A 23,089-nucleotide genomic window follows, 5' to 3' on the forward strand; every position below is an offset into this window, starting at 1 on the left:
ATATATGATTATTTAATCAAATATCATTAGAATATTATACATAGATATGGATTGAAATAATAAGAGTCATTAAATAAGTTTACCCTATTTAATTTATGATAATAAGTTAAGGTAGATTATAATTACATATGATGATGATTATTTTATTGTAAAATATCAATTTATTAAATATATAAAGCACACATTTAACATAGGATTAAGATACAATATGTAAGTGTTTAATGTCATTTCATTTTTGGCGAATTTTTACATTTTTTTGGCGCCATTTTATATAACGCCATTTATGACGTCATCATGTACAACGTCATTTGACGTTTAAAAACATTTTTCTTTGTTATTTAAATTGTGCAGTCAAAAGACGTAAAAATGTAGTTAACATATAATTTCCAATATTTTGATAAAGGCATTATGCCGAAACGTCAATTAAAGGAGTATAATCAGAGAGTTATAATTTTTTAATATCCCTTCGGATAATTCAACTGAACTGAATTACTGTCAAAGCTTTTTTCTCACAATTTTTTTTATATATGACCTGTAGACTGGTCAATTGGAAATCACAAATCTTAAATGCAAAATTATAAAAATTTAGTATCTTTTTATTCCGCAAAAAAAAATAAGGCAGTATTTACAGAAGTACAGTATTGTATCTGTGTTTGGATGTTATTTCTGAACAATAACACACTGTCTGTCCTGAATCTGGACACATTTTAATAAGGATAAGGTTGCCAGTTGTTTCATTGAACAAATAAAGATCTTGTTGAAATAAATTGTAAATAGAGTTAAGTAAATACAAAAAATATCTCCTATTATGAGCAATTATAATGCTACATTTTAGATGCAAAAATGGAGTTTGTGCTAATTTATGGTGACAATGATATTTATTAAGACTCTGAAATGTGTCAATATATATTATTTTTATAATTTTAAATAATATTATTATAATGGACATAATTGGCTTCAACTTATTTCAAAGGCAAAATTGTATTGGCAACAACTATTTTTTATCCAGTGTAACCCCTGCCATTTAAATTAATAACTTTCAAGACAAACATTTAATGAATATATTGGTCCTTTGATAGACATTTACCTGGAGGACCAGATAGAGGCTTACATAAACATACGTTGTCTTACCAGTGACAATATGAAAGCAGGGATCCAAATGAAATAAGAAGTGATTATCACATAATAACAGTCCCATGCCATGCCTTGGCAAAAGTTGTCAGGTGTGATGATTATATAAACCGCTGGGTATAGCCCGACTTTATGCATGTGCGTTAAGTGTCCGCTTAGGCTAATCTGGGATGGCACTTTCTGCTTTCATGAATTTTTTTTTTCGTTTCAAGGACCAAAAAGAAGTCTAGGTGGAAAGTGTTTCCCTCATTAGCCTGCGCAGACTACAAAGGCTAATCTGGGATGACATTTCACCCATGCATTAGGCCCATTTTTCCCAGAATGAGTCTCAAATGACGAAGAAGTGATAATCACATAATAACAATAATATGCCAGACCTTCACCAAAGTTGTGATTTGTTTGAGTGTATAAATATGTTTGAGTGTATAAATATGTTTGAGTGTATAAATATGTTTATATGTCACTATATAATTGAGTCTTACGCTCTTGAGGCATTCCGCTTCAATTGAAGTTTTTTTGCAAGGAAGTTTCTTCTATACAAAAATGGAGTCTCGGTGAAAAGTGTCGTCCCTGATTAGCCTGTGTGGACTGCACATGCTAATTTGGGATGACTCTTTACGCACATGCATTAAGCCCAGTTTTTGGGAGAACGAGGCACATATACATATGTTCATATATCACTCATTTATATATTGTTGTTGTTTCAGAGACACAGTGTGGGGTGTGCTGACTGGCCAGGGCAGTGACAACATACCCGGCCTGGTTGTGCACGAGATACGTGAGCTGGAGACTTGGGTGCTGCGTCTCCTCAGTGCCCCTGTACCTGTGCCAGGAAAAACTAAAGTGGAGGTATGTTGAGTAAATATATGAGTCTGGCTCTGGGAAAACAGGGTTGAATGTTGTGCGTAAAACGTCGTCCCAGATAAACTAATCAGGGACGACTATTTCCTACTAGACTGGATTTTCACTTAGAGACTGGTTTTAAACAAAAAATATACAATAAAAGCGGAAAGTGGTGTCCATGATTAGCCAGTGCGGATGGCATAGGCTTATCTGTGACAACACTTTATGAATATGCATGTTGCCCTGTTTTCCAAGGCTGGCTGCAAATGCTTCTGGGTATTACTCTTGCCACTCCCCACAGCTTTTTAAATCAGTCTTGTAAAAAGACTTGAGGTTCTATTTGAGAAAACAGATGAATGTATAAACTTATTTTAGTTTAATAACCCATGCAAAAGGGTCATTTTTGGTTAGTTCTGTAATTTTGTAAAAGAAAGCCAAACTTAGCCTTTGTCTATATGTGCAAAAAAGCTTTGGTAATCATTTTTTGTTTGAATAGATCTGATTACATGAAGTTGATAACTGAGCTAAAGAGGAAATGTAAAGATATATGATATACAAAACTGATGAATGGTTTGTCAACATAATGCAAGGAAAAAAATGAAATGTCCAACATCTGTTGCCATTGGTAAGCAGATTGTTATGTGTCTGTTATACCATAAGTACAGTATATTAGTTAACTTGAGAACACAACATTTATGTTTGTGATTGTATGTATCTTATGCTCACATTTAAGACAAAAATAAGGAATATTTATTTTCAGAAATCAGATTAGTACACAATGCACAAGCTTAGGCATAACTAATCATTTTGATCATGATTATACATGTAAAGTTTTAAAGTTATTATAACACATTTTTACCCGTTTTTGGTCCCTGTCAGAACAGCATTTTGATTCATTTATTTGATTTTAAGTTAAACGGCCTATTTCTCTTGAAGAAATGCCAGTGAGTTTCATATTAGAATATGCAATAATTTATTTCATGTTCCAGAGCATATTTCTGGCATGGCAGGCAATTTCAGTATCACATTTGATTTCTCATCAAATTAAAACCTTTAAAACTGTGTTTGTCATCATTTCCTCATCATGTTTTGCAATCATTATCTGCTAGTCAATACTGTTTTATGATCTGATAGCATTCCCTTGGGAATTAGGAACAGAAATCTATCAATTTTCTACACCTGTAATGTTCAATTTTTAATACATTATCTTTTTTTCATTAGAATGAAATATATTCAATGTATATTTTAAGGGTGAAATTCTAAGCATAATTGTTCTTGATATAATGTATTATATGATTTACAAGTAATATTAGTACATTTGTTTGCATTCGCCAGTCTGTGCCAGAGAGAGCTGACTTTGATAGTTAATGCACACACTTAAAAGAATGACAGAAGGTTTAAGACACTAGTTGACATATTCATGAATCTGGGAAATGCAGCATCAAGCATATTTGGAAAGGATTGATTCAAAATGTAATAAAGCATGTCTAGGACAAATGAATTCTGCTTACTGCTTTTATACCCTATTAAGTGACATATATGGGAATACCAGATATTTACCCTGTCTTACATTCTTGTTAAAAGTGTACATTTACTCTCCTACATTATTGTCTGAATTTAGTGTACATTTACTCTCCTACATTATTGTCTAAAGTGTACATTTACTCTCCTACATTATTGTCTAAAGTGTACATTTACTCTCCTACATTATTGTCTAAAGTGTACATTTACTCTCCTACATTATTGTCTAAAGTGTACATTTACTCTCCTACATTATTGTCTAAAGTGTACATTTACTCTCCTACATTATTGTCTAAAGTGTACATTTACTCTCCTACATTATTGTCTAAAGTGTACATTTACTCTCCTACATTATTATCTAAAGTGTACATTTACTCTCTTACATTCTTGACTTTATTCTACATTAACACTCCTACATTCTTTTCTAAAGTGTACATGTACTCTGCTACTTTCTTGTCTTGAGTGTACATGTACTCTGCTACATTCTAAAATTACTTTTCTACATTCTTGTATCAGTGTGTGTATTTTTCACCATTTTTGGAATGGGGCTTGGTCCCTTTGGATGTTGAAAAAATCACGGCGCTTTGACTGAAATTGGAAAGTTATTGTTGTTGTTATTTTGCTAACAAATTCATCAACATTGGGAATTAAATTTATATTTAAATATTATATTTACTAAGGTTCAACTTATAGAGCTTGATGGAAACTTAATGTTTAGATCTAAAAAAAAAATTTTTAAACCTTCAATTGGGAACTTTTATGTACATTTGATAAAAATATATACTTTTGTCCATTGGGAATTGGGCCAAATACCGGCCCTGAATTGAAACAAAAACACACACTGTGTATTGAGTGTACATTTACTCTATTACATTTTTGTCTTTGAGTGTTCATATGCTCTTTTACATTCTTGTCACAAATGTATATTAACTCTCTTACTTTAACGTCTGAAATGTACATTAATACTCTCTTACATCAGTTTCTGAAATCTCTCATGCATTCTTGTTTTGATTGTACATTTACTTTCTAACTTTCTTACTTGTCTTCAGTGTAAATTTACTCTCTTACAATCTTGTATTATTATTTTTTATTCTCTTACATTTTTGTCTTGAGCGAATATTTACTCTCTTACATTCTTTTCTGAAATGTACATTTACTCTCTAACATTTTTTGTTTCAAATGTACAATCTACTTTCTTACATTGTTGTCTTGAGTGTAAACTAAGTCTCTTACATTCTTGTCTGAAATGAACAATTATCTTAAATGTACATTTACTCTCTTACATGTACATTCTTGTCTTAAGTGTACAGTAACTCTCTTGCATGTACATTCTTGTATTTCTAGTCTTTATGCCCCCCGGTAGGGTGGCATATAGCAATTGAACTGTCCGTCAGTCAGTATGTCAGTCCGTCCGTCCGTCCGAAAACTTTAATTGTCAATATTGAAGGTAGCAACTTGATATTTGGCATGCATGTGTATTTCATGGAGCTGAACATTTTGAGTGGTAAAAAGTGAAGGTCAAGGTCATCCTTCAAGGTCAAATGTCAAATATATGGCGTCTGTCCATCCGAAAACTTTAACATTGGGCATAACTTTTTCAATATTGAAGATAGCAACTTGATATTTGGCATGCATGTGCTCTCACGGAGCTGCACATTTTGAGTGGTGAAAGGTCAAGGTCAAGGTCATCCATCGAGGTCAAATGTCAAATATATGGCGTCTGTCCGTCTGTCTGAAAACTTTAACATTGGCCATAACTTTTTAATATTGAAGATAGCAACTTGATATTTGGCATGCCTGTGTATCTCATGGAGGTGAACATTTTGAGTGGTGAAAGGTGAAGGTGAAGGTCATCCGTCAAGGTCAAATGTCAAATATATGGCGTCTGTCTGTCCGAAAACTTTAACATTGGCCATAACTTTTTCAATATTGAAGATAGCAACTTCATATTTGGCATGCATTTGCATCTCATGGAGCTGCACATTTTGAGTGGTGAAAGGTGAAGGTCAAGGTCGTTCTTCAAGGTCAAAGGTCAAATTTAGCAATATTGAAGATAGCAACTCGATATTTGGCATTCATACATATCTCATGGAGCTGCACTTTTTGAGTGGTGAAAGGTCAAGGTCATCCTTCAAGGTCAAAGGTTAAGGTCAAAGGTCAAATTTTGCAATATTGAAGATAGCAACTTGATATTTGGCATGTATGAGTATCTCATGGAGCTGCACATTTTGAAAGGTGAAATGTCAAGGTCAAGGTCATCCTTCAAGGTCAAAGGTCAAATATATGGCTTCAAAGCGGCGCAGTAGGGGGCATTGTGTTTCACGAACACAGCTCTTGTTCCTTTCTCTCTGCTTCTCATTGTATATGTTCCCTTTGTATCTCAAAACTATTCATTGTAGAGCAGAATGCAGGATTAATATGAACACAATGTACTCCCTGATTGCTTCAACTGTAGTTGACATTCTGGGCATTGTGATGAATGGCACTCCAAATGCTTAACGATTCTTTGGCGTGTATTGAACAAAAAGATTGCTTTTACATGCAACTATTAGATTTAGCCATGATAAGTGCTCGTGCCTTTCTATAGTCTTTATAAGGAACTGTTTGCGTGCAGTTGCAAAGAGAAAAAATGTTTTCAGAAATTGCCATGCACTTGTTTTGCGTGCTGGGAATAGATATTTAATTCAGTTTTGAAGTGTAATTATATGTTCCAAATAGTTGTCTAAGGATCTTTGAATCAATCATCGCTAAGTTGGTAGGCATACATGTTTTACAAACATCTGTAATATTTGTATGCCCCCCGGATCGAATGATCGGGGGAATATTGTTTTTGGCCTGCCAGTTTTGCGATAACTTTTGCAATATTGAAGATAGCAACTTGATATTTGGCATGCATGTGTTTCTCATGTAGCTGCACATTTTTAGTGGTGAAAGGTCAAGGTCAAGTTCATCCTTCAAGGTCAAAGGTCAAATAGATGGCTTTAAAGCGGCGCAATAGGGGGCATTGTGTTTCTGACAAACACATCTCGTGTTTATACTTATTGGTACATATAAATATTTTAAATCAATCATTTTCAGCCAAAATTTAGAAAATAAATGAAAGAAAAAATGCACTATATATTGCAAGAAAACATCAATTGACATAAACCATTTTTCTAGGTGATGTCAGTACACTTGTGTTTTGCGTTTGTACCACAGCGGTAAAATAAAAAAAATGTCTCCCTCAATCAGTTTTGTTTGCCATTGGATGAGGATAAATCAATGCTCATGACAAGAATAACATTGATGGAAGTTTTCTGTGCCACATAATTTCTGTCCATGTTCCTTGTGGCCTCATGTATATACACACAGATGGAAGATTTATTTTTATACTCTCAACAAGAGTGACCACCATCCAAGTCATTTATTGTGTAGGCACTGTAATGGAGGTTTTATGCAATATATTCTTACTTAAAACATTTATTTTTAATTTTACTTGATAATTATTATTTTTTCTAGATCCATGTTCTGCCGCGCGAGATCCAGCCCCCCTTGCTGTTTGCCCTGCCTGATCACACTCGTTTCTCGCTGGTTGACTTCCCGCTTCACCTGCCTCTAGAGCTCCTGGGGGTGGAGACGTGCCTCAAGGTGCTCACTGCCATTATGCTCGAGTTCAAAGTGAGTAGCTGCTTAACTCATGGGCGTGAAGTGTTGTCCCAGATTAGCCTGTGCTGTCCGCTTAGTAGTGAGCGTAATAAAGCTTATCTTGTTACATGTAAGCCATTTTTGGAGAAATCAGGTTAGATGTATAACTTATGGTTTTTAATTGAGTTATTAACAGGCCTTTCCATTTTTTAGCTCACCTGAGCACAACGTACTCATGGTGAGCTTTTGTGATCGCTTTTTGCCCATCGTCCGTTGTGCATTGTGTGTTGTGCGGCGTCAACATTTGCCTTGTTAACTCTCTATAGGCCACATTTATTGTCCAATCTTCATGAAATTTGGTCAGAAGATTGGTTTTAATGATATCTTGGATGAGTTCAAAATGGTTACGTTTGCTTGAAAAACATGGCTGCCAAGGGGCGGGGCATTTTTCCTTATATGGCTATATATGGCTATAGTAAAATCTTGTTCACACTCTAGAGGCCACATTTATTGTCTGATCTTCATGAAACTTGGTCAGAAGATTCATCCCAATAATATCTTGGATCAGTTCGAAAATGATGCCAGTTGGTTGAAAAACATGGCCGCCAGGGGGCGGGGCATTTTTCCTTATATGGCTATAGTAAAACCTTGTTAACACTCTAGAGGCCACATTTATTGTCCAATCTTGATGAAAAATGGTCAAAAGATTTTTCTTAATGATATCTTGGATGAGTTCGAAAATGGTTACGTTTGCATGAAAAACATGGCCGCAAAGGGGCGGTGCATTTTTCCTTATATGGCTATATTAAAATCTTGTTAAAACTCTAGAGGCCACATTTATAGTCCGATCTTCATGAAACTTGGTCAGAAGATTCATCCTAATAATATTGGAGGAGTTCAAAAATGATGCCAGTTGGTTGAAAAACATGGTCACCACGGGTGGGGGGCTATTTTCCTAATATGGCTATAGTAAAACCTTGTTAACACTCTAGAGGTCACATTTATTTTCTGATCATCATGAAACTTGGTCAGAAGATTTGTCCCAATGATACCTTGGATGAGTTCGACAATGGTTTTGATTGCTTTAAAAACATGGCCACAAGGGGCGGAGCATTTTTCCTTATATAGCTATATATGGCTATAGTAAAACCTTGTTAACACTCTAGAGGCCACATTTAGTGTTCAATCTTCATGAAATTTGGTCAGAAGATTGGTCTCAATGATATCTTGGATGAGTTCGAAAATAATTATGTTTGCTTGAAAAAAATGGCTTCCAAGGGGCGGGGCTTTTTTCCTTATATGGCTATAGTAAAATCTTGTTGACACTTTAGAGGCCACGTTTACTGTCCGATCTTCATGAAACTTGGTCAGAAGACAGGGCCCTCAATCTATCAAATCTGCCGCCGAATTTCGGCTGCAGTCCCCCACCTGAAAAGTATATTTTTTCCCCCTAAAACGGATTTTTTCCCCATCAGAAAATGTAAAAAAGAATCAGCAACAAAGAAATGCTGATTTATAGTTAAAAATTGACTCCCAATATATCACAGTACGTTATATCGCTTTTTCCAATATAGTCCTAACGCAAAAGAGGTCTTGTTTCCGGTTACCCAACAACCCTGTTTTTTAACCGTCGACTCAAAAGTTTTTTAAGTTATAAAATCCGCATCAGAATTCAATGTCCGAATTTTACGCAACTGCGGAAAGCGTCTGGATCGTTCAGAACTGTTATTTTTTATGCTCCCGGTAGGGTGGCATATAGCAGTTGAACTGTCCGTCAGTCAGTGTGTCTGTCCGTCCGTCCGAAAAAAAACGTTAACATTGGCCATAACTTTTTAAATATTGAAGATAGCACCTTGATATTTGGCATGCATGTGTATCTCATGGAGATGCACATTTTGAGTGGTAAAATTCAAGGTGAACATCATCCTTCAAGGTCTAGGGTCGAAAAAACAAAGTCAAGTGAAGTAATAAGCTTTAAATGGACATAGTTATCTGACCTGCCCACGTATATATTTTTTTAAATAAATTTAAGCGCCGCAGTCAGCGGCATTGTGTTTCTGACAAACACATTGTGGTAAAAGGTCAAGATCAAGGTCAAGGTCATCCTTTACGGTCTACGGTAAAAAATACAGATTTAAGAGAAGTGATACGCTTTAAAAGGGAGAAAATTATTCAATATTGAACATAGCCACTTTATATATTTGGCATGCATGTGTATCTCATGGAGCTGCACAATTTGAGTGGTGAATATACAGTCACGGTATTGGCTTTAAATTATTTGCTACTAAAAATAGACATTTGTTACAGACAATTATTTTCAAGGGAAGTTATTTATATAATTATAAATCTCATATTATATATTACCTTACCAAAAATTGAAGCTATTTTCACAGTTACTGTACAGATTTATTATTTTGATTATTTATAACCCAAATGATTGATTTGTCAGAGTTTTTTTTAAGTGATATAATTATAATTTCTTTGATGTTCATTACATACCTGTGGACGTATGTCTATGGATACATGATCAACTCTGGCTATGATCTCTTTTAAACCACGGGCCTTGGTTGTCAGTGATGTCTGACATGGTCATAATTGACTGTGAGACCCTCCCCACCCCCCTACCCCCTGTTGGATTGGACAAAGTTCAAGGGAAGTAATAACCTTTAAAGGGAGATGATTTCTATACCTGCCAAATGATAAATAGAAATTTTATTTCAATGTGGCTCAGTAGGGGGCATTGTGTTTCTGATAAACATGTCTCTTTTTGTTAATGTTTTGTTTCATTGACATTTATTCTAATTCATAAATGCTTTATTCAAAATGCAGTCATCAGTTTTCAAAGAATATTTATTTGTACAGTAATTTACAGATAAAGACAAAAGCTTTTTCTGTTACAAATTCCGTGTCCGAATTTTATGTCCGAAATTTACGCAATTGCGGAAAGCGTCTGAATCGTTCAGAACTGCTATTTTTGTTAATGTTTTGTTTCATTTACATTTATTCTAGTCAATAAATGCTTTATTCAAAATGCAGTCTTTAGTTTTAAAATAATATTCATTTGTACAATAATTTACAGAGAAAGAGAATCTGGATCAAACACCTTCTTATTAAGAATTATATCTGAAAGTTAGTACTATGTCGTCATGCATTTCACACTGCTGATACCAGAAAATAATGACATTCTCATTGAGTTAAATATTCAATTAAGTGTTGTGGTAAGAAAAAAAAGCCTACCTACCAACACACATTTAAATTAGATTACTGTTATATAGTCAATAGATTGAGTAGAAGTCCACCTTTCTGTCATATAGACAGTCACATATAGAAATATATGTATATAACAGTAAAACACAGTTGTTGTTTTTTTAATAAAAATTCCCCCATTTACAAAAAATTTCCCCTCCCTAGGGCTGCGGACCCCTTCCCCTAAAGTAGTGCCAGGGCGCTGGAAGATTCATCCCGATAATATCTTGGACGAGTTCAAAAATGATGCCGGTTGGTTGAAAAACATGGCTGCCAGGGGGCGGGGCATTTTTCCTTATATGGCTATAGTAAAACTTTGTTAACACTCTAGAGGCCACATTTATTTTCTGATCTTCGTGAAACTTGGTCAGAAGATTTGTCCCAATAATATCTTGTTATCTCAGGTGAGCGACTTAGGGCCTTTTAGGCCCTCTTGTATTGAAAATTACACCATCATGTTTGAGTTCAGTGATCCCTCTATGGTTGTTAAACAATGTATTTTGAAAAAGTATTTTTGCTACAACTTTAATGGCACATTATTTTGCAGACAAGAAGGATAAAGTCAGAAGCATGTGTCATTACTGTATAAATGGATATCAATATGTCCTTTCCACCACAAGATTGAAATTACTACCAATATGCTTAGTCTTATGTTCTTGTATTGATTCCATTGTTTGTCCACTTAAAGCACCAGAATCTGAGTCTCTTTATTGGCTATTGTTATGGTAGCCAATATTGGGGCATGTTGATAAAAGTATATTGCTTTCCTGTGTAAACAGTGACCAATTCTCATTGACCAGACTCATTTTATGATATTTACATCAGGTCATTGGAAAATAAGGTTGTTATGGCATATGCAAATGGGCCTTGCTCTGTGAAAAGGGGATTTAATGCATTTGCGTAGTGTCATCCCAGATTAGCCTGTGCAGTCTGCACAGGCTAATCAGTGACAACACATTACGCCTAAACTGGATTTTTTCTAAGAAGAGCTTTTCTTTAAACGAAAAATATCATAAAAGTTTTTCACAGAGCACTGCCCAAATGTATGCAGTCTGGTCAGAAGCTTCCCTGTCCTCTGTGAAGTCATGCAAGGTTTCAAGGTCTCATTAGCAGACAGGGATAATTTCAATTAAAGATGTGGGTAGGGGTAATATAATGAACACTAAAAAAATTCATACAATTCACAATTTGGAAAGATTTTCAGTTTATGACATGCTATTATTGCCTTATACCATTGGGATAAGACCTTTGGTAATCCATAAATGATTTCACTTAGTTAATTGAATTAATTAATTGAAAACTCATCAAACACACTGCCATTAAACTTGGTACATATTTTCTCATACTTATGATCGAAGTGGATCTCCATTTTCTACAGTACTGGAGTTATATCCACAGGGAATATGCATTCAGATTATTCTATGATAAATGAGTCTTGAAACATTCTTCATCATTATGGCCAACTAATAATCAATCTCACGTTTTCGATCATACCTTTGTTTGTATGCCAATTGTTTCTGCCCCTGTGGCGAATGCGGCATCAAACAGAATAATTGCGTCTGTAGTAATATTTACAATTTATGATAGTGAGCCATATTTATTGGTTATTGGCCTTAGGAACTACTAGAATTGTGTGAACTTGTTATGCGCTTGAACATTTCTGCCATAGTGCACTGTATTGCATTTTATCATGAAAGGTTAAGGACAAATTGCAACATATTGCATATAATGTATGAGAGGAAATTGGCAAATTTGGCAAAAATCCAGAGAGAGTACCATAATATTGAATGAAGCTTATACCTTTTATATTAAAGTCTTACCATATTCAATATTATTATTATTATTTATTATGGATCCCAGTTTGTATAATTTTTATGCCCCCAAAGGTGATATAGTGATCGGACCGTCCGTCTGTCTGTCTGTCTGTCTTTCTGCCGCACTTTGCGTTTAGGTTTTTGCGTTTAGGTTTTGAAAAATGCTCATAACTTCTATGTCCCTTCAGATAGCAACTTGATATTTGGCATGCATTTGTATCTCAAGGAGCTGCACATTTTGAGTGGTGAAAGGTCCTTCAAGGTCAAATATCAAAAAAACAAATCCAAGGGAAGTAATAAGCTTCAAAGGGAGATAATTATCTGTACCTGCCAAATGATAAAAAACAATTAATAAATCAAAGCGGCGCAGTAGGGGGCATTGTGTTTCTGACAAACACATCTCTTGTTTGTTGACATTTGGTGTTCTTTTATACAAGTAGTGCATAAGAACAAGAATGTCTATCCCCCACTGCAGGGAGGTCATGGATTCGATCCCCACTGTGGGAGTATTCTTTTAAAGATCCTCCCAAAGACAACAAGTACTAGTTCTAGGCCCAGGAAACGGACTCAAGAGCGTTTCAAATAAGTAATATGTACTTTAAAAGCAATTGAGCTAAAATGAATAGGTTTAAACTAATTTCTATCTTGATACAGTGTCTGGAGTGTCATTATTGGCCATATAACTTTACTTTCTTGATACATTGTAAAATAATGTGGTTTATTTTAGATTTATTTTATTTCCCTGTTTGATACAAAACATTTTGGTCTATTTTTGGAATCATTAAATACTGTTTATTAAATCTTGATTGCATGCAGTTCTCCTCATGATTGGAACATTACAGTTTTACAATTGACACCACATCCACTACACTTTTGAATCTTAAAGCATAAGCATTGGCCAGAGGGATTAATCACATTACGAACAAGATGGAGACATCCAAGCCGAGACAGGTATTTTTGCCGTTTAAAACCCTTCATTACTGTTATACAAAATTTAATTGCCGCTCATTTTCCAGTCATATCGATAAGAAAGTCATTAGCGTTTAATTCATATTAAAGTTTGCTCTATATATTGACTTAACCTGCTGCAAAATTTCGTTGCGGGATGACCTAATGAAAGCTCCACTAATAAAATTTACAGAAGGTAAAGCTGAGATAAAGTTTGAAATTTAATATAAACTAAATAAAATATTTATATATAATATACAATAAACACTGTTATGGCTGGAAAGTGAGTGGCATTTAAACAAATAATAAACATAATGAAGGGTATACAATGGCAAAAAATACCTTTCTCAGCATGGACGTCGTCATCTTGTTTGTCACTTGATTACCCCCTCTTGGCAATGGCTATGTTACTGATATTTGTAAATGATAAAGCTGTCCTTTGACAATGACATTGTATTTCCACATGATTTAACAAGCCCTTGACTACAGTGTTCTATGATGTCAAATGATTATGCAAACATTTGATTACCATGTGCCAACTATATCTGCAGGTTATTATGCAGTGAGATTGCTACAGTGCTGTCACTATGATTTTGGATGATTATGCAATGCTGTATCTTCAAAATGCCTCTATGTTTTCAGGTGATTATGCAATCACAAAACTACAGTCCACTTTCTATGTTTTCAGGTGATTATGCAATTTCATGACAAAACACACTGTCTGTTTTCAGGTGATTATGCAATCATATAACTACATCACACTATCAATGTTTTCAGGTGATTATGCAATCCCGTGACTACATCACGCTGTCAATGTTTTCAGGTGATTATGCAATCTCATGACTACATCACGCTGTCAATGTTTTCAGGTGATTATGCAATCCCGTGACTACATCACGGTGCCTATGTTTTCAGGTGATTATGCAATCTCATGACTACATCCCGCTGCCTATGTTTTCAGGTGATTATGCAATCTCATGACTACATCACACTTTCTATGTTTTCAGGTGATTATGCATTCTCATGACTACAGTCCACTTTCTAAGTTTTCAGGTGATTATGCAATCCTGTGACTACATCACGCTGACAATGCTTTCAGGTGATTATGCAATCCCGTGACTACATCACGCTGTCAATGTTTTCATGTGATTATGCAATCTTATGACTACAGTCCACTTTCTATGTTTTTAGGTGATTATGCAATCTCATGACTACATCATGCTGTCAATGTTTTCAGTTGATCATGCAATCCCGTGACTACATCACGCTGCCTATGTTTTCAGGTGATTATGCAATCCCGTGACTACATCACGCTGTCAATGTTTTCAGGTGATTATGCAATCCCGTGACTACATCACGCTGTCAATGTTTTCAGGTGATTTCACAATCACATAACTACATCACTCTGCCTATGTTTTCAGGTGATTATGCAATCCCGTGACTACAACGCTCTCACCATGAGTGTGATGGCGTTTGTCTCCATGTTGTACCCGCTGGAGTACATGTTTCCTGTGATACCACTTCTGCCCACCTGTATGTCCTCAGCAGAACAGGTAACCAGTTTAGTTTTACAGTTTCCAAACTGAGGCTGATTATGTCTCAGTATGGAATCTATTTTCAGAATCAAAGCGCTGAAGGCACTGAAGATGTTCGCTATTGCATAATTTAACACGCAATTCATTTTTCAAAATCAATCGCAAGTTTGAAATGAACACACGCCATTCAACTTAAAAAAGTGTGTGTCATAGCGCACGGGTCGAGTTTTGTGTGCACTTTTTATCATCCTTATTATTTCATAGAAATAACTAAGACAAAAAAAAAACAGCATGCTTTTTTGGAAGTTCTGAAAGCAAAGAAAGTATGATGAAAATGGTAATGAGAACTTAACTTTTGATTTTTGACACCATATACAAATTCAAAATATACAATAATCTTCGTATCTTGTATATGGAGGAGTAAAAGTATATAAACATTGCTGTTTATGCTTTACTTGTTACCCGAGCAGTTCACACGGTGTCAACAACGCTAACATAAACATAGGTATAGAGCACTAATGCGCTTTTAGGCGAAGCTGTTTCAGTTTTCATCTTAGTGACTTTAACATAACGCCAACAGACACACATGAAGATTTTCGAATATTTAATAAGCTGATTCGAGATACAACCTCTGAATTTTTGCTACATCACTGCGTATGTGCTCAATTCAAAGGATGTAGCACTGTTCAGTGTAAGAAATTCCGGACTACTCTCTGTATGCTCAAACGACACAAATTGTGGCCCTGTTACAATTAAGCGTTACAATCCATCTCGCAGAATTTCAATTTCCCCTCCAAGATGAGAAAACAATCATTAGCGAAATAGTACAGTGTCACGATAAGAGAAAATCGTTTAATTATCATACCACAATTTTTGCCGTACTTGGTCAGCACGTCTGGAAATCATTCCTTAATGCGTCGATAGGCTGCCATTATTAACAAGTTTGCCATTTTGAATTCAATTTTGTATCAAAAAGCATTGTTTTTAAATGTGGGATTTTCAATTCGCAATGAGATTTGTAATGACCCTCGTCATGCGAAAATGGGTCTTATTCCATATGCGCCCTTCATATAAATAGCCCACTCAGCTATCCCTCCTTCTGGTAAGGAGAAACATAACATATTGAGTGATTTTAAAGCGAACAGCGTCGCCTATGGCCTGACTGCGCAAGAGCACATGTTGGGTTTAACAAACGCTTGCCGAAACGCATAAGACCCATTTTCGCATGACGGCGCTATTGACGTGTGATTTAAATGTGACGAAAGAAAACTGCGTTTAAATCAAATATAAACATACGATATATTTCGATAATGAAGAAAGATACTCATAACAAGGCATATGAGGACACATATGAAGTGCTCTCCCGTAGTATATTTTTTATTTACTCACACTAATGTGTGGTTTGACAATGCTAACACACATTTCATGCGGTGAATATGCAGCTTACAAGTGAAAAACACAACACAATAGTTTAACTTTTGTTTAATTGTATTCAATTATTTAGAAAAGTAAATTGCTAACTTTATTTCAAAGTCGGCGTATACGCCGACTACATTTTTAAAAGACATGTATTGTTATAAATATATTTAATATAATATATTTAGTTGTTTTCGGTTTAACGATTATAAAGCATTTTCGAGGTTGCCTATAGTATGCCTGAGTAATTGATGAACTCATATCCAACTGTCAATGTATTGAGAACTGTGAATATAAACAAGCTAAACCTTCTACTAAGCTTCTACTATTGCGTTGCTAGCACCCGTAAATACAAAAGATCGCCGCTATGTGTTGAGAACCAAGAACGCTTTCCAGAAATACCCGATGTAGTAGCTTCAACGAGGTTATGAAACAGGTCATTCGTATTATTATTATAAATTATTTGTTATATTCGGGTTAAGCGATTATGTTTTTTTTTTAGTCTATCGTATCGCTGCAGTTTTTGTTGAACTTATGTTCAACGTTTTATATATTGAGAATATAAATAAGCGTCAACTTTTTCCCAAATCTCTCAATTTACGACCTGTACTACGTCATTGAGTTGTATGTGAGAGCGTAACCTATTGCGTTGTTATCGCCCGTAAACTTTCCTTTGTTTATCGACAGGCGCATCTATTAATAGCCTCATATCATGAATGCCAAAACACCCGCGAAAAAGAACCACGTGACCAAATAGGACGCTAAACGCAAATACCATGCGACTACGACTTTAATTATGTAAGAACGCTCCGCAATTCCTCTGAAGCCGGGGCCTTGTGATTGCTTTTACGTAAAGAATTGACCTCTAACTGAAGTAAGCAAAGGAAACGCAGCACATAATTGACCCATTCCTTCTATGTGCGAAGGCAGATTGAATTTTACTAATGTATGGTTTGCCTATTATAACACACATTATAATGCGGTAAATATGCGACTAAAAGTAAAAAACACTATAATTAAACTTTTGTTTTTAATTAAGTTATTTAGAAACCAAAATTCCAAACCTTATTTCAAAACAGCGAGACTACATTTTTTAGAGAATATTCTTGTTATATTTAAATGATTTTTAACAGTTTCAGCGATAATGAATCATTTTTATGTTGTCTATCGTATCCCGGTAATAATTGTTGAACTCGTGGTCAACGTGTTATTAATTGAGACCTGTGAATATAAACAAGCGTAACCTTATACTAGTGCGGACTCACCCGGACTCCCCTTTGTTTATCGCCAGCCTCAGATTTATGAATGAGATGAGCGAAAATACTACGTCACGCAGACGCAGCAGAAAGTGGACTATTTTAATCATTCATAAACAATCTCCTCCGCGACACGTGCAATACGATCATTGTTTTTTTTAATTCTTTTCTATAAAACACCATTCGAAACTATTGCATTTAACACGATATTAATATAATGTTTCCATTTGTGAATAAACATAATTGGAGAACTCAAACCTCTTGCATAAATTATACAACTCTTTCTTCGCGCGTAGTGTAAGCGGGAATTGGGCTAATCATACCCAGGCCGTATCGACCTGAATTTTACATCATGCACATTAGACGGTCGCTAAAGCGACCATCTAAAAAGGATATTGGGAAGAAGACAAGATATTTCTGAATCTGCATTTATTTTGTGTCACAAAGATAATTTATAATTGTGCATCTGCATCCAAAAAACATCAGTTTAAACTTGAAAACTGAGATACACCTGATAAAATGTTATTTGTCTCATCAAAATCAAATTTAATCAAAGACATTCATTACTAGATGCAAGTTTTAAAGGCTTTATTTTCAACCCTTAGATAATGATGAGTAGCAAACAGCATACAACCTGAACAGCCTTGGAGTTACCCTCAGGCTGTTCTGGTTTATGCTGGTTTCATTAAGCCATTTTAAAGTTTGCTTTTGAGCAGGAAAGGTTTAAGTGATGTTTTGACACTGTGTTTGAATTTCAGCTGTTGTTGGCACCTACCCCGTATCTGATTGGAGTTCCAGCCAGCTTCTTACTGTATAAGAAGGACTTCACATTGCCAGACGATGTGTGGCTGGTAGATCTAGACTCGAACAAGGTAAAACATACTGGAATGTATTATGAACCGCACTCTGGGTAAACTGGGCTTAATGCATGTTCGAAAAGTGTCGTCCCAGATTAGCCTGTGCACTCCACATACACTAATCAGGGACGGCTATTTCCATCTAAACTGGATTTTTTGTACAGTAGAGTCTTCCTTTAAACATAATATCCACAAAAACAGAAAGTGTTATTCTTGATTAGTCTGTGTTGACTTCACAGGCTGATCTGCAACAACATTTTGGGCCCATGCATTAAGCCCCATTTTCCCAGAATGAGGCTCAAATATATACAAAGCATGAGGATATAAGGTAACAAATCAGGTTGCAGACCCCTCGGGGCTGGTCAACACAGCAAGTGTGCACATCTGTTTAGCAGGAAAGTAACATGTGGCTTTTATCCTAGAAATTTCCCTTACAGTATTTATTTGTTTCATACACACAATTACCAACATGGACATAAGATTTCTAATGTAACTAAATATTGTATAATACTTAACATTTGATGTTGATTGACAGTGTTTTATTAATGGGAACAGGGGTAAATTCAATTACAGCCCTTTACAACTGAGTAAATGTATCTACTCAAATGTTGTTTAGAGATATCGTCTTGAATTGCACTTCTGCCAGCAGAATTATTTCATGTAGTGGAACTTATAACAGTATTTGAAAATTAACAGAATGCAAGCATACTGCCAGTGGGCTAAATGCACTGAGAATCCAGGGAAATCATTTTATTTTAAACACGTCAGACAAGAAGACCTCTAAATACCATCTTCTACATCCAATCCTTCCATAAGTTGATTATAAAACAAACCCTTATGGAAAACATTTCACTAATAGACTCCATCCTACTTCTATTTCAGATATTATTTTATAGACAGAGTGGCATTTTGAATGTCATCAAATAGCTGAAAATGATCTGTTGTCTTCTCTAGGAAAAGCCTGATGGCAATGTTTTTCTTTACAAATTGTTGCTGTCTGTTCTTCCCTTTTTGCTTATCATTTGAAATGATATATTAAATTTCCAGATTGTGCTTTTACTTTTAATTGGTATTGAAAATAGTGTTTTCAGCAAAAAGTCCTAAACCAAAAAAGAAACATGGTAAATATGTAAATTCGTTACATTTGAAACAAATGAATTATTGATAATATCTTGGAATTTTTTTTGGTGATATTTCAGATAAAAAAAATTATGATATTTTTCATACATGCATTTTGTTGCGCTTTTGTTTGACAACACACACACACTATTTTTTGAAGACATTCCAATAATGTTATTTTGTAACAGTTTGATCAGCTTGCAGAATAAACATTCTAAAATAAATCAAGTGTGTTTTCCAGACCTAGTACTGTTCCACTAGGCATAAAAAATACACTAGTCCGCTCGAATTTGCCTGTGACGTTGAAGAGTGGGCGTGTGACATTTTTAGCTCAGCTGTTTTCGGAGAAAACCCGAGGTATTGTCATAGCCAGCTCTTTGTGTTCGTCGTCGTCCGCCATCCGCCGTGCGCGTCGTGCTAAAACCTTCACATTTTGCTCTAAAATCAAAGTGCTTCCACCTACAACTTTGAAACTTCATATGTAGCTGCACCTTCATGAGTTCTAGGCGCCACACCCATTTTTGGGTCTCTAGGTCAAAGGACAAGGTCACTGTGACCTCTAAAAAACCCAATTCTGACAAGCTTTGGCAGCCGCGCGTGGCACCCGTTATGCGGTGCTCTTGTTTAAATACACCACTTGCTGGACAAGTGCTTTTTCCAGTTTGAACATTGATCCACTGACCTAAAATTCTTCCACATCCGTACAAAGCCTAAACAATTTGCAAAACAAACATGATACATATATTATAATATTTAGATGAGAAGTAAAGGAATCTCATTTTTGAATGTAAACAATCAAACAACTTTATAAAACCTAGAAACAACAATACATGTTTATCTGAAAATAAGCTCACCTGTACAGACTTGAACAATTAATATGTTCTGTACATATTTGTTGGCTCTTAAATTCTTCAATGCCAATTTTGAAAAAATAGTGGATAATTTACCAACAGAAAAGATTGATCTAGCCAAACACCAGTGGAACGATCCAATAATGACATCTTATTCATTGCAATGGACATTAGATCAGGCCCTTGATTTACTGTGTTTCATGTTTACCCTTCTGTTCAAATGGATATGGATGTAGGCCAATTGTTATGACCCCGAAAGAGGGCATATAGTGATCGCACTGTCCGTCTGTCTGTCCGTCTGTCTTTCCGTCACACTTTGTGTTAAGGTTTTAAAAAAATGCTCATAACTTCTATGTCCCTTCAGATGTAACCTTCATATTTGGTATGTATGTGTATATGGACAAGGCCTTTCCATACGCACACAAATTTTGACCCCTTTGACCTTGACCTTGAACTTAGGGTCCGTGTTTAGGTTTCGAAATCTGAGTTTAGGTTTCAAAAAATGCTCATAACTTCTATGTCACTTCATATGTAACCTTCATATTTGGTATGAATGTGTATATGGACAAGGCCTTTCCATACGCACACAAATTTTGACCCCTTTGACCTTGACCTTGAACTAAGGGTTCGCGTTTAGGTTTCGAAATCTGCGTTTAGGTTTCGAAAAATGCTCATAACTTCTATCAAAGCGTTTTTCAGGGGCATATGTCATCCTATCGAGACAGCTCTTGTGTTTCTCCACTTTTATGGGATTTTCTGTTTACCAGTAATGAAATTCTATTTGAAACAAAAATCTAGTCTAAGCAGAAAGTGTCATCCCTGATTAGCCTGTGTAGACTGAACAGGCTAATCAGGGACAACATTTTCTGCTTTTATGGTATTTTTTGTTTCAAGAAAGTCTCTTCTTAACAAAAATTAAGTTTAGGCAGAAAGTGTTGTCCCTGATTAGCCTGTGCAGACTGCACAGGCTTATCTGGGACAACACTTTACGTACATGCATTAAACCCCCTTTTTCACAGATTGCAGCTCATTCGTTATTTCAAATCGCCATGGTAGAATATTTACCAGCCAACACTTATTGATTGCATTTCTCTTGTAGGCGTTATTGATTCACAAGAATAAGCTTGTTTAGATGGCAAAATAATTCAATATAGAGATGTTCTGATTGTGAAGTGCATGGCCTAATGATATAGGTGCTGACAAACTTGGATTCCAAAATAGCAAATCTTGCTTTTGTTATCGCCAGTATACCCTATATACAAGTCTTTTTTTGAGACGCATTATTCTTGAGGGGTTAAGTGGGTATGTCTATGTACTCATGTCCAATTAAGTTTGGATTTCTCAAAATAATACTGTTGTCATGTTTTAAAATTACAATCTTTGCAATACAAAGATTAGGAGAAGCATCTGGTTTTCCAGTTTTTACAATATATTATTGAAGAAGTACTGGTGATAAAATGTATATGTCATTATTTGACTTAAAAATACAAATTCTTTCCAAAATGCAGAACAGATCGGCGATCTGGGTTTCTTATACTTAAAATTCATCTGAATAAAAAAATACAACACTTTCACTGTATAAAAGTATAAAAAGTCAATAATGTTAGCCTATTATACATTAAACAGCAGCACATATTTTTAGATATTTCAGACATGCACTTGTTATAATTATATTTTAGCTTAAGTTGAATCACCTTTCTACTTACGTCAACAATAATTATATATAAATGTAATTTTTGTATTTGAGAGAAGTCTTGTGTGAACTTGCAGCAGCTAGTGGATTTGTATTGACAGTGATTTGCGTGGGACGTTTAATATATGCCGACAATCTGTGAAACAGATGGCAAATAATTAGCTAAATTGTCGTCATGTTCCCCTTTAAGAGCATGTTTTTCTGGACAACAATTTGATATAATGATGTCAGAAATCTTGTAAGACTGAGTTTAAGCCCTAGAAAAAAATAGCTTGACCTAGCTTGATGTCATGATGATAAGGTAGTAAATTAAATAATGATTATGAATTGATTATGACTGTTATTTCAAGCACCTCTTTATTCTTATACAGTTTTTAGAACAAATCAATATAATTTTTATGAACCAGGTTTTCCTACATAAGGATTTCAATATTAATTTTATCAGTCTATGAAAGAGAATAATATTGTCAATAAAGGTTTGCCTTTAGGATAATAGCCAATATAAATTGCCCTTATACTGACAGACCGGTGTAATGCAAAAACAGATCTAAATATGGAAGGAGAATAAAGCATTCTGCAGATTAAGTGGTATTTTGCTGACCCTACACAAACCATAAACAATTTTGACAACATTATGCAATTTGCTGACATTTAAGTGTACTAAAAAATTTAGTTAATACAGTTATTATCTGTAATGCCAATATTTAATCACATGAATACAGTTAATGCTATTTAATCGTAAACATTCTGTTAAGATGGTCCTTGAATTAAATCTAATATGATCAACAACAAAATGGGGAAAACATGTTTAAAGTCGCGACATTGAGCAGCTACTATTTTGGGGCCAGTGCGAACCATGACACTGGGGGAAATGTAGGAACTTGCATGGGTGTGATTTTTCCTCCTGTCGCCTGATTTTCTCCCTTTCAGTGTAAAAAATATTTTTAAAATAGTTATACACTTTGTTAAATCTATGTATAAATAAAGAGTTTAGTTGAACCCTGTAATGGGGAAAGGTCATTTTTGTCCCCTGAGTTGAAAGCTCAAGTCTCAATTTCAGACAAATGTAAGAGAAATTTATGTCTATAGATTATCATGTGACAGCCATCCTCCCAGCGTAGGAGTTGTGTGACATTTCCACTTTGTACACATTTGTTTTGCATAGATTTTTCAAGAAAAAGTAATGGCCTGTTGTAAACGGCGAAATATTTCACCAATTTGCATAGAAATTGCCT

General features: G+C 35.1%; 1 protein-coding gene across 1 annotated transcript in view; it reads left to right on the forward strand.

The window, feature by feature from the left end:
* The window catches only part of LOC127850870 (MAP kinase-activating death domain protein-like), a 137,422-nt gene that overhangs the window by 20,803 nt on the left and 93,530 nt on the right, over positions 1–23,089 (forward strand). Inside the window, exons 3-6 of the mRNA XM_052384223.1 lie at positions 1,839–1,980; positions 6,994–7,152; positions 14,549–14,680; positions 18,093–18,206. Of these exons, the coding sequence (XP_052240183.1) occupies positions 1,839–1,980; positions 6,994–7,152; positions 14,549–14,680; positions 18,093–18,206 (547 nt within the window). The remainder of the gene's footprint in view (positions 1–1,838; positions 1,981–6,993; positions 7,153–14,548; positions 14,681–18,092; positions 18,207–23,089) is intronic.

This window comes from Dreissena polymorpha, chromosome 1 (assembly GCF_020536995.1).
Source record: "Dreissena polymorpha isolate Duluth1 chromosome 1, UMN_Dpol_1.0, whole genome shotgun sequence".
NCBI classification, from domain to species: domain Eukaryota; kingdom Metazoa; phylum Mollusca; class Bivalvia; order Myida; family Dreissenidae; genus Dreissena; species Dreissena polymorpha.